At 35.3% G+C, this 13,126-nt stretch overlaps 1 protein-coding gene across 3 annotated transcripts; it reads right to left on the bottom strand.

Moving 5' to 3' along the window:
* Positions 1-335: 335 nt before the first annotated feature.
* On the bottom strand, positions 336-9,532 carry ovch1 (ovochymase 1). Of its 3 annotated transcripts, NM_200145.2 has the most exons (13): positions 9,385-9,532; positions 9,235-9,282; positions 7,559-7,745; positions 5,934-6,009; positions 5,661-5,850; positions 5,426-5,565; positions 4,545-4,698; positions 4,451-4,480; positions 4,153-4,372; positions 3,008-3,162; positions 2,830-2,934; positions 959-1,095; positions 668-862 (listed from the first exon to the last, which is right to left on the bottom strand). In NM_200145.2, the coding sequence occupies exons 1-13, from the start codon at positions 9,449-9,451 to the stop codon at positions 701-703; spliced, it is 1,671 nt and encodes a 556-aa protein (NP_956439.2). In that variant the 5' UTR covers positions 9,452-9,532; the 3' UTR covers positions 668-700. The 3 variants fall into 3 exon arrangements, 2 of the variants coding, with proteins under 2 accessions (XP_073801826.1, NP_956439.2); XM_073945725.1 differs by having other exon boundaries at positions 336-862; positions 4,153-4,480; positions 9,385-9,486; XR_012401452.1 differs by lacking the exons at positions 4,153-4,372; positions 4,451-4,480 and having other exon boundaries at positions 336-862; positions 9,385-9,486.
* Between the last annotated feature and the right edge of the window lie 3,594 nt (positions 9,533-13,126).

Here is a 13,126-nt window from a genome sequence, read left to right as displayed (position 1 = left end):
CGAAATCGTGGAGGGACAAAAATGAGCATCACTACACCAAAGTTTCTGCAGGTTTCACAAAGTCAATTTTAAGACCATTGTGTATGAAATTTCAGACTTACACAGGATATTATATTATAACTAGTTTTTTTTAGCCACATATTTTATTTAAACATCAAAATAAGCAACCCCTAGCTGGATGCATACAAAAAAATGAAAGATTAAATCTTTAATTATTATAAAACTGAATGTATGCACACCAATCTGTCAAGGTCACTGTCCACATCACATATGAACTATAAATACACAAAGAACGTTTAAACAAATAATATTGAAAGGACAATAACAACTAATCCATATTGGCAATACATAGTTATCGTATTGAGTTTTGTTAAAAGTTTTATTGTGATGATCGTTGGTGATTGGATGCATGTTTGCCCGATTGGATAACTGGACATACGGAAATTAAGACTTACAATTATTTAACAACATTTTTTTGTGAATTTAAAACTTTAAGGCCCTGCGGATACTGCACTGACACTCAAATCCTCTCCCATGGCCTCACAGGATATTATTAGTATGTTTATTATACAAGTAAATGAAGACATGCTACTCCTCACAGAGTCTATGGTGGTATACCACTGGTAGATGCCGCCATGCGTTACAGAAACCTACTCACTGAACCAAATACACTAAATTTAAATGACCTTTATTGAACACATTAAGCAGTTTTAATATAATTTTGTATCCATGAGTGATAGGCAGATACTCGAGTGAACACAGCTGGCTTCTGAGGTTGGCATTTCTTGCTGCCCCATGTTGTTAATCCTACAAGGTGGTAAATCCCGTTTTTTGCACACACAAGGGGTGCACCCGAGTCCCCCTGCAGCAAAATATAAGGTGATAATACTTATAGTATAATACTTAGGTGAAATGTGAACAGTACATGTGGAATCCAGAGGTGTTGAAACTACTGTACCAAGCAGGAGGTTGAGGCTGCTGCATGCGTACACAGGTGGGACTGCCTGTTGAAACCGTCACCCCAGCCAGTCCTGCAGGTGTCTTCAGAAAGAGGCTTAACTCTAGCCATATGTAGAATCTCAGGCTGCAAATCCACTAATAAGAAAGGAAAACATAACTTCGACTGGTATTTAAGTGTGCTCTTAAAAGGAGGAGCTGTTTGTTCATCATCAGCAAATGATCATGGCAGGATTAATTTAGATGAAAACATTACATTCCCAATTCAATAAGAGATTATAGAAAAATAATAGAAGAATTTAAGAACATTTTACATTAGAGATTATTTAAATTTATTATATACTTGATAAAAAAATTATAAATCTTTAAAAAACATTCATTAAAGTGCCCTTAAATGGGTGGACCACTACCATATTTTAAACTTTAGTTGATGTGTAATGTAGCGGTGTGAACAAACATCTCTGAATGTAAGACGTTCAAAGTTCAATGCAAAGGGAGACATTGGCTTTTACAAAGTTAGCTTAGCAAAGCCTACAGCAAACAAAGTTTGGGAACTACAAAAATATACATCCAGGTTAATGATGTCAAACCCTTTAGGTCACACAAATAAACCCTGCACCCCAAGGAAGGGGTGTGGCCAGAGGCGCTGTAATGTTATAACAGAGATGCTTTTTGGTGATGTGGATCTGATCTGCGAATCACAGCACATTATGTCAACTGTCCAATCAGAGCCTCTTGAGGGCAGGTCTTCAGGGGAAATATGACAGTATGTTAGCTGAGTAGCTGTATGAATTCAAAGTAGGATATATGAAAAAATAATGTGATTTTTTTACAAATGAAGCATGAGCACACATTGATTTGCACCCCATAAACACAATCAAGCCTTAAGAACACACTCTGGACCACCCCTTTAAGAATAGCAAGTGCAAAGTTGCAACAGAACATGCTTTGTGATGTTACCATTAATTATATTTGCGAAGTCAACAACTCAAGATTCACCTCATTTACGCTTTAAAAGTGTTCTAGTTTTTGTTAATTACTAAAAAATACATTACATGAGTGACAAACAACATTTATGCTTATTTTTAATTTATATTTGTATTTTTTCCAAATGTTTTCATAAAGATGATCATGATATTCAGAGATATTACTAAAATTTTAACTAATTAGTTTTCTTCATTTATACAATTTTGGATTAAGCCTAATATATTCCAGTCATGGAAAAGCTAAAATGGCTGCAGCAACATTTATGCTGATTATTTTTAACTGTTGAAAACTAAATCATTTAATCTTTGTTTTTAGGCTCATTTGATGAATAGAAATTTAAAACAGGGCTTTTATTTAAAACAAATATTTATTTATTTTTTTACTGTCACTTATGAGATTGTATATTGTATCAGATAAAAAATTTATTTAAATTTTATCTATATTTTAAAATAGTCCATCTTAAAGCATATGCACATACAGGACAAGCTCTTTGGAGGATGGATTTGATTGGACCTTTTTTAGCCTACATACAACAAATGGTTTGTTAAAAAGAGGATGAAAAATACAATAATATAAAAATGAATTAAAATAAAATTACTCCAGACTACCTTGATCAGCAATTCTAGTCTATAATGTAATGTGAATGTTATGTCAGGTTGATTTACTGCACAGTAAAACAAAAAAATCCAGGTTGCCTTAAATTTAAAGCTCAAATTAACCTCATGAGTCCATTGAACTTATATCATGTTAAACTGACTTACAATAGCTTGCATAACTTATAAACTTTAGTTAGAACATGATTAACTAAGTTTAATAAGTTACAATGGCCTAAAACATATGCTGCCAGGACCAATCATATCATTTCTTTACAGTGTGCTGACTTACATGTAGCTTTTCTTGGCCCCCAACCAGTTGTCACACAAGATGAGGAGTCTCCATTAACCAGTTCATCATCTTTATCAGTTATGCACACTGGAAATATCAATGGCCCTGGATGGAGGACATATTACAAGTTACACAACTAGCTGTGTAAAAACACAAACATAGTCATTTGATTCTATACCTATGCGAGCTGGAACAGTTAAGTAGATCATGGAGAGATCAGACACTGTCCGGTTCCTGCCATTGTGAGACAAACTCTGAACGCTTTCCACATCTACAGTCTGACCAGACATGAAGTTCAGGTCATGAGCTCCCAAGACCACCACATCTCCTGCCCTAAGGGACAAAATTTGTGAACATCACTGAAAGCTTTTACATACAGACGCACTTAGCTGTATATGTATTTGCTTATTTATTGATTTATTATTTTTTGCACATTACATGGGAAGATTAATATTGCATAACTTTTTCAATAAGGGATAAACACTTCTCATTAAAACATTATCATTTTTTTTTTCAGTTTAATAGGTGGTAAATAACTTAACATTTTTCTTGGGGATATAAAACATCCATCAAAGTGCTCCCAGTATGGACATCTGATCTTACAGTCTTTAAAATTGTATCTGTATATGTAAAAATTGTATTATATCAGCATTTCCTCTGGCGCAATTGAGCATTTTGGTAGCCTGTTTAGCATGTTTAGCTGAAGCACATTGCCGATATATTATTACATGTATTGAAAAGCTCATTCTTGCACCACAATCAAGGGATGTCACTTCATGCTCCTGGAGGTCAAGTGTCCTGCACAGTTTATAGTCAATCAGCTCCAACATATGTTCTCAGAGGTTTCCAGTGAGTCTAGAGCTAAACTCTGCAGGACAACGAGCCTCCAGGAAAAGATTCAAACACCGCAGATTTAAAAGATTGAACATCCTAAATCACATCGAAAGGTTTACCCTCCAAAACACATCTTCAACACTGTACATGGAAGTCAGATGGAGCTCTTCTAACAGGATAGTCATCTAATTCTGCTGTGTTAAATAAGAGAGACATGTACAATATGCAGATCTGTAAGGAGCGAGGACCAAGTTTGAGAAACGCTGTTTAATATTGATGATAAAGATACTGTTTTTTTAATTGTTTCACTGCTTTTACCTTTACATTTAGGCAAAGGTAATGCAGAACATGTGAATATAAGAGGGGAAAAGAGTTTGAATAAAATATAGGGAACAGTAATGCGTGTCTCATCTGACCAGGCATCAATAAGCATAACACAAGGAACCTAGTAACAATGAATGCAAAATTGATCAGATGTAATTTGCTTACTTGACAAGACAGTGGCGTGGTGCCAGAACCCAGCGTGGATGAACGAGGACACCACTACAATAATGTGTGTCATCGTTCTGCAGACTAGCCTGCCACGGCCAGGCATTCGGACATGCCTCGCTCACATTTTCCACCTTGAATGCACCATTCTCAGTGGACACTACCTGTGCCAAACCATCAGGCAGTCGACAGGGCTCCATCTTGGCCTGACCACACTGAGCTGAACATGGAAATGAACATGAACGAAGACTAAAGCAATTGCAAAGGTACACGACTGTTTGGGGAAAAAATGATTTACCATCTGAATCAGCTTCAACAGCAAGTTCACCTATTAAAAAAAAAAACGTTTTAGAGCAGCAACTGATGTGCAAGTCAAATCTGCAAGGTCATACCACGCATGGACGACACCATCCACTGTCTGTAGTGGTATAGGGTGGTGTAGACCCCTGGTTTTTGAGCTCGACCACATCCGACCCCCCAACTGACCACTCCAGCAAGCTTGTACCTCTCACCATCGAAACACGAGAGGGGACCGCCAGAGTCACCCTGAAGAGACATCCCAAGCACACACGGGACAACATGCAACTCACATCAAGCTTAATAACTATAAATATAACAATACATTTGTGCATAATGACGAATGATAATGATCTGTTAATTTTTGTTTATTTTACACCTTTCATTTGGCAGTATACCCCCTTGTTGTTAGCACATCTGACCATTGAATCCAGCTCATGTAATCAATCTAATCAAACAGTGAATTTAGCTGTCAAGGTCAGTGTAGTGGAATTAAACCTAATCATTTTCTCCAGCATTTTCAAAGGCGGCAATACAAAGATGCTGAAACTAGCACTGGATAGTGGAGGTTATTTTACTTTTGTACTTCAATTTGACAGCCTGGCTTGCAAAATGTCAATGTATTTATTTAATTCAACATTTCCCAAATTAGAACCAATCAATTCCACAATAATTGTAAAAATCTTTGAAAACAGGGCTTAATATCAAGCAGAGCTCCAGCACAATGTCATTTGTAGCTTTAGGTTTGCATTTCAATGGGTTCTGAATGGTTGTCAGTGTTTTATCATTTATTCCCCACATCTTTTTTGCAATAGTTGTGGTTTGGATTCTGCTGTTGTTTCTTATCTTTCTTTATCATAATTGTGCTTAGTGAAAATGACCCTTAAGAGTATAAAGAAAGAAAAATCTAGTTTAAAAATAATATTATGCCATGAATGTGATGCTATACCAAATACAGATGCAAACATTTACTTACCTGACATGCATCCATTCCACCTTCATTCGCTCCAGCGCATATCATAGACTTCAACACCTTCCCTCTGTAAAATCTGTTACACTTTTGTGGCTCATAGACCGTTACATTGACCTCCTGAAGTCTGGAGGCTTGAGGACCATCTATAAAAGAGACAAACTCCTCTAATCTCATATAACCACAATTAATGGAGCCCATTACACCGGTCATTCAGGACAAAGCCAATTCATTCCCTTACTCTCTGTGACGGAGCCCCAGCCAGTGACAGTGCAGGTTACCAGAGGAGGCAAGTCATTGTTAAAAACGCCAATAGGCCTCACAAATTTACTGAACACCAGCGGACTCTGCAGTTTCAGCAGGGCAATATCATTCTCGTTTGTCTTCTGGTTGTAGTTCTTGTGAGAGAAGATTTTTTGCACCTGTATGGACTTTTAAAAGAATATACAATGAGCTATATAAATTAAAACTGCATATAAGGAGGGAAGATAGATGTAAATAGACAGACACTTACTTCCCGTGAGGATTCATTCGCATTATCCAAATTGTGCAATCCAACCACTGCGTTCCACATAGATGGCTTTTTATAACTGCTCACACACATTGAATATGGTTTAGTCAAAATAAAATAAAATAAAAATGAGATTTCTTGTATTTTATGAACTATTGTGCCATTTTTTAGAAATTGCATGCACTTGTCTTTTAGCAAAATACATATGGAGGGCAACTGGCAACAGAAATCTTTAACAAAATGTGTTAATTTAACTAACATGTAATGTAATGTAATTTTTATTAAATGCCATGTCATCAACCAAGGTTATTTTTATGGCAAGTACATTTTAATAATGAATATACAATTAAAAACAACATTCAAATGAATAAATAAATTAAATAATATTTTTATCATTAATGTCCTAGCCAATTTCGCTCCATCAGTCCTTACGATCATTGCCTCCAAATAATCCTCATCCACCAAATTGGCTGTATCACTGTCTCTCCACTCCACCAATAGCTGGCGCAGTTATCCTGTGGCTCATCCAAGTGGATGCTGCATGCTGGTGATGGTGTGAAAAGACCCCTTCCCATGATTGTGAAGCGCTTGCACGATAAATGCGCTATATAAATCCACATCACTTACTTAATGCATGATAAAAATTCAAAATATTTTCCTGGTGTCACTAAAAATGAGTTCATTTCATTAAAAAAAAGGCTTTTGGAATAATTTAATGCAGGGCAGTCCAGTAAAATGTGTTTTACAGTAAAGGGAATTATGCAGTGCAAACATTAAGTGGGGTCTTCACCTCAGAAGAAAACTATGGGTTACTCTTGTATGTCCAATACGACCACTGATAAAAATCCCTTGATCAAATCTAGTCTTTAAATAAATTTTTTTTTAACCAACGTTTACAGTTTTGACCATGTCTATGGGCCATCAACCGCACCAGCCAATGAAACTGCAATATTTGAGAATGCATTTGCAATTTACATACACAAATGTCAAAAAGACGTCAATTGTGCTAATTATTGGCAACTATAATAATACATTATGTACAGTTTCAAATATCAGATGTCTTTCATAAACACAGTCAATCTGTGTGCATTGATGATCAAACTAAAATGTTTTGTCTAAAAACTTAAAGTCTGGATTTTTGGTAGAACATTAGTGGTGTGTGAATTTTAGATGAAGTTGTGGTGCCCGGTGACTCAGAAAATGTAAATCAATAATGTTTTAAACTGGTGTTTCTCAACCACGTTCCTGGAGGACCACCAGCTCTGCACATTGTCCATGTCTCCTTAACCAAACACACCTGATTCAGATCAACAGCAGAGACTGAAAGACCTGTAATGGCTGTGACAGACAACGGAGACATCCAAAACATACAGTGCTGGTGGTCCTTTATCAACATGGTTGAGAAACACTGTTTTAAACAACTTTCAATTACTTACACAGACCAATCATTTTTCTTCAAAGGACCTTATTGTACCATCAGAAGTCACTGGTGTAGTTTTAGTTTTTCCTGCATGTGTTTTTTCTTTTGAATAAATGCAGATGTTGACTTGGAAGTATTTTAAATTCATCAAGTACAGTTTCAGCTAAAATCTTTATTTTAGTCTGTAGATGACAGAGGATGCATTTACCGTTTGAAGCAGTGACCGGCGGTAATAACCCAAAGCTGGTCGAGGATGGCCCCACCACAGGTTGGCACATCATTGTACTGCAGAGAAACCTGCCATGGCCACGAATGTGCCCAGGCCTCCTTTCCACCAATAATCCGGCTCTCCTCCACTTCATCTTCTGGGACGAATGAACGAATGCCTGCCAGAACTTAGAATCACAGAGAAAGAAACAAGCAATCATATTTGCATGCCAACAAATGTTTTTCATTTTCCACACAGTAAGAGAGACATTAAATTACATGCATTACATCATGCCATTTTGTTTTCACCATGCTTTGTGTGCCTTCTAAAAAAAACAGCCAAATAGTGTTGAGTGTCATAATTCGGATTGTAGGCTTTTTAATGTGTTGAAATATGAAAAAGCAGTTTGGCAAGATAATACAATATTTATTCACTAAAATAGCGTCAGATAGGAGGAAATTATATTACATTTTCGCTCATTACAAATTGAGTTTAAGGATTATGAAAATAAATATGAATGTAATTAGGCTCATTAGTAAAACTTAAGGTGTGAAATTTAGTATTGGGGTAAAGTTGGTTTTTTATACACACTTTCGGGCTTTCACCTTAATAATATAATTTCAGAAAAGTATTATTTGCAAATTCTAAATATTGAAATCATATTAGTAGCCTGGCCAATCTAAGAGGCCTACAACACTGTTCAAAGACAATTGAATTGTTGTTTTGAAGTCATGCATTCGATTTCAGACTAAATATTTAAAGTATCATTTCCCAAGTTGTCAAAAGAAGGATCTGAGCTGAAAGGCAAAGCTCTTGATTTACCGGTCAATCTACGTTCCTACTCTCACCTATGGTCATGAGCTTTGGGTTATGATCAAAAGGACAAGATCTCAGATACAAGTGGCCAAAATTAGTTTCTTTCGCAGGGTGGCAGGGCACACCCTTATAGACAAGGTGCGGAGCTCTGTCTCCCGGGAGGAGCTCAGAGTAGAGCCACTGCTCCTCCACATCGAGAGAAGTCAGCTGAGGTGGCTCAGGCATCTGTTTCGGATGCCTCCTTCATGTACATATACCTAAGGAGGTGTTCCAGGCATGTCCCACAGGGAGAAGACCTCGAGGAAGACCCAGGATATGCTGGAGGGACTATATCTCTCAGCTGGCCTGGGAATGCCTCGGGACCCCACCCGGAGGAAGTGTCTGGGGAGAGGGAAGTCTGGGGTTCTCTCCTAAAACTGCTGTCCCCCCGCGACGTGGCCCCGGAAAAACGGTTGAAAATGAATGATTGAATGAAAGTTGTCAAAAATGAACAAATGTGAAAATATATCACCACTTCACCTCAAATTTAGTTGCATTTATTGTACAACCAAGTCAACTCAATCAATTACATGAGCCAGCCAACCCAGCAGACACATGAACGACCTACAACGTTGAAACAACCTTGAAGTAACGTTTAATGTCAAACGACTGAAAAACAACCTGCACATGACAACCTACGTTGAAATGTGGCTGTAAAGAGCAAGTTGTTGTCGTTTCGACGTTGAAACAACGTTTAAATAGGGTTAAAAGGTGAATGATTTGAAATAGGTTAACAGAAACGCTGTTATAAATTAACCCTGAGAAGCTGGAAATATTTGCACAACAGCAGAGGAAGAAGAAAGCATTAAATTATACCTTACCGTCACATCCCTTATCTAAAATGCAGTCTGTCTCAAATGAGGAGGCATCTTGAAGTAAATAACATAAACAAAAGAGGAGGTTACTCAAACATTGCACGAACACAGCAAAACAATAATCAAAACCATCTTGTGAAATGCTTCATAAATCACCAGAGTCAGCTTTAGTCCACTTAAGAGTGAGAATTAAAATAAATAAACACTTTTTACACATGTTCATGAATATTAGTTGATAAAAATGAACCGAGAAACATCAAGAATCGACGATACACAACGCGAATATTAAACCAATTATCACCTGTGAGGCTCAATCAGCGTTAATTAGCTGAGTGCAGTAGTTCAGAGTTTCACCGCTGGAGGCCGACAGAGACTGCGGATCTCTAATAAAACTGCACGCCCTGTGGGTCGAGATTGCACACGAATCCCATGCTTTACTCAACAAATGTTACATGCTTGTAAAAGTCTGTTATTTTATAATCACCCAGAAATCAGTTTTCCTTTAGTCACACAGGGCGTTTAAACATGTTTTTGGTCATAACTATGTTTAATATACAAAGAATTATAACATTATAAATGGTTTTATTACTAACTTTAGTTGTTTACCAATGGTATTTCATATTAAGGAAATTAAACATTAATTTTAAAGAAATCAATGCATGTGTGATCACTTTTTATTTCTATTTTTAACATACAACAATTTATAATTAAAAATATCTCAGCATAATATAGTTTGTTTTCAGATTAAACAATAAATGTATAAGTATCTCATTAATAATAATATATAATTTACTACACAGACACACACATGCATTTTGTCTTGATAATGCCGCATTGTTTCTTTAAAATACTGCCAGATAAATCAAATGTAAATCCTGAATCACATTACAAATTCAATTAAAGATAGCATGAGCTGCTTACCATATTTATTCTTTGTTTTGTGTGTATTTCTTAAAACAGTGGGATGTAATCAGAGTTGCATCAGAACAATGGATATTACACATCTGACATTCAGAGTCTCAGAAAGCAATTTGTATAGAACAAAAATTGAATGCACACATAATTGCCACCCAGAGCAATCTCAAAACCTCCAGAAACACAAAAGACGCTCGCTGGCATGGGATAATATTTATTGAATAATCATACATTACTTCACATTGCTTTTCTGCTGTGACATGTTCCACACGGCTGCTGCTGCTGAATTCAAGAAATGTTCTTGATAACGGTTCCTATGGCAACAAAATGTAAGTGCAAAAAGATTACGACGTAATCAAGAGTACTGCATGACAAACTCCGGCCACCAAAAATATGAAGGAATCCCATTTATGCCGTGTGACCTCATTCGAGGATGCTTTATGTATGATATGCATAATCACAATCAGGGCTTGACATTAAACTGATGAAATGAAAGGCTTATTATTAGTTACTCCAAACCAGGGGTGCCCAAACTTTTTGTTATGAAGGGCCAAAAATTGATTGAGATCTAAGTAGGTAAATATACCAAACTGCACTTAAAAATGCAGTGTTCCACACAGATGATTAGGTTTTTAATTCAGTTAGGTTAACATGTTTAAGGGGATTACACATAAAACAATTAAGCTGTCCCCCCAATCATCTCAAGAATTGGGTTATTCCCGCTCATTAAGTAGGTTGAAAAAGCAGCAATATATAAAGATTTAAAGACTTGACTAGGATAATTAGGCAAGTTAATGTAATTAGGCAAGTTATTGTATAACAGTGGCTTGTTCTGTAGACATCTAAAAAAAATCTCCAGAAGAAAAAATATTATAGGAAATACCGTGAAAACTTTTACATAAGTAGGTTGAAAAAGCAGCAATATATATATATATTTATATTTTGAGTGTTTAATATATAAAAGTTTCCATGACTAATTTCTTAATTTATTTCATATTATTAATAATTAATAAATAAATAGACTTAATCATATTAAATAATGCAATAGATTTTTAAAAACATTTTATAATGAACTTATTAAAATAAAAACATAATTACTTTGTTTAACACAATGAAGATGCCAAATACACAAGTAAAGCTGAACCTGCCTTCTGCATGGTCTGCTATCCATCAGTCACAGTGTATTTTGTAAAATCTGAATAATTCACAGCCTTTTTCAGTTTTTTTTTTTTTTTTTTGTAGCTCAACAACAAAACAAACTACCAAAAAAATCACCTCCCTTCTCAGATGGGATGGTGGGCCAAACTTGGCCCTAGTTTGAGCATCCCTGTTCTAAACATGTTTTTTTTTTTTTAATCAGATATTTTGAAGAATGTTGGAAACCAGAAGCCATTGACTTCTGTAGTAGTAAAAAGGAAAATAATGGAGATCAATGGCCTCTTCTTAAAAAATATCTATAATACTAAATATATATAGTTGGAGTCAAAATGAATTATTATTATTATTAACTAACAACTAATTTCTTTTATCTTTGCCATGTCGACAGCACATAATATTCTACTAGATACTTTTTCAAGATAGTATTCAATTTAAAGACTTAACCAGGTTAATTAGGCAAGTCATTGTGGCTTGTTCTGTAGACATCTAAAAAATATTGCTTAAGAGGGCTAATAATTTTGACCTTAAAATGGCTTAAGTAAAAATTAAAAACTGCTTTTTTCTAGCCGAAATAAAACAAATAAAATGATCTCTAGAAGAAACAATATTATAGGAAATACCGTGAAAACTTTTACATAAGTAGGTTGAAAAAGCAGAAAAAAATATATATATTGAGTGTTTAATATATAAAAGTTTCCATGACTAATTTCTTAATTTATTTCATATTATTAATAAATAAATAAACAGTCTTAATCATATTATATAATGCAATAATTATTATTTTTTTACATTTTATAATGAACTTATTAAAACAGAAACTTAATTACTTTGCTTAAAACAATGAAGATAAATGAAGTAAATGAAGTAAAGTTGCACCTGCCTCCTCCATGGTCTGCTATCCATCAGTCACAGTGTATTTTGTAAAATCTGATTCTTTCACAACCTTTAACGGAAACATTTTCAGTTTGCTTTTTCGTAGCTCAAAAATAAAACAAACTATGAAAACTACCACCCTTCTCAGATAGGATGGCGAGCCAGATTAAAAGTTACCAAGGGCCAAGTTTGACCCGCTGGCCCTAGTTTGGGCATCTCTGTAATAAACATTTTTTTAGCAGATATTTTGAAGAATGTTGGAAACCAGTAGCCACTGACTTCTGTAGTAAAAACAAATCTATGGAGATCAATGCTCTCTTCTTACAAAATGATCTATATACATAATATTATATACAGACAGTTGAAGTCAGAATTAATTATTATTACGGATGCTCTGATCGATCGGCCGAAGATTGGTATCGGCCGATAATCACATTTCATGACTCAATAGGTACTCGCCAATCTGGCTGATCTCATGAACCGATTGCAGGTGTTTGTTGATGAGTTTACAAGCATAGGAAGACACACAAGCGCTCCTGTATATTATACATTAGCCAAGGTAAAATGAAAGAATGAGTTATTTTCTGTAAATCAGCCTCAGCCCAGGACATATTCACATCTAAATGGCTTTAATAGACGTGTTTAAGGTTTTACATGCAGCATCCTTCATTTATTCTCTTGCCTTAAGGTTCAAACTTAAAGGTAAAATGTGCTTAATGCATTATAAAGATTGAAGCGTCAGAATCGGTATTCATTATCGGCTGCAAAAATCCTTATCAAAGAATAATTATTAATTACTAATTCCTAATAACGATTTTCTTTTATGATAAGAGCACATAATATTTGACTAGATATTTTTCAAGATACTATTCAGCTTAAAATGACATTTAAAGACTTGGTTAATTAAGTTAGAGTAATTAGGCAAACCGTTTTATAATGATGACTTGTTCTG

The sequence above is a fragment of the Danio rerio genome, chromosome 4 (assembly GCF_049306965.1).
Source record: "Danio rerio strain Tuebingen ecotype United States chromosome 4, GRCz12tu, whole genome shotgun sequence".
Classification (NCBI taxonomy): domain Eukaryota; kingdom Metazoa; phylum Chordata; class Actinopteri; order Cypriniformes; family Danionidae; genus Danio; species Danio rerio.
The sequence above is the reverse complement of the archived record's forward strand: the minus strand, read 5'-3'. Positions and strand labels throughout refer to the sequence as shown.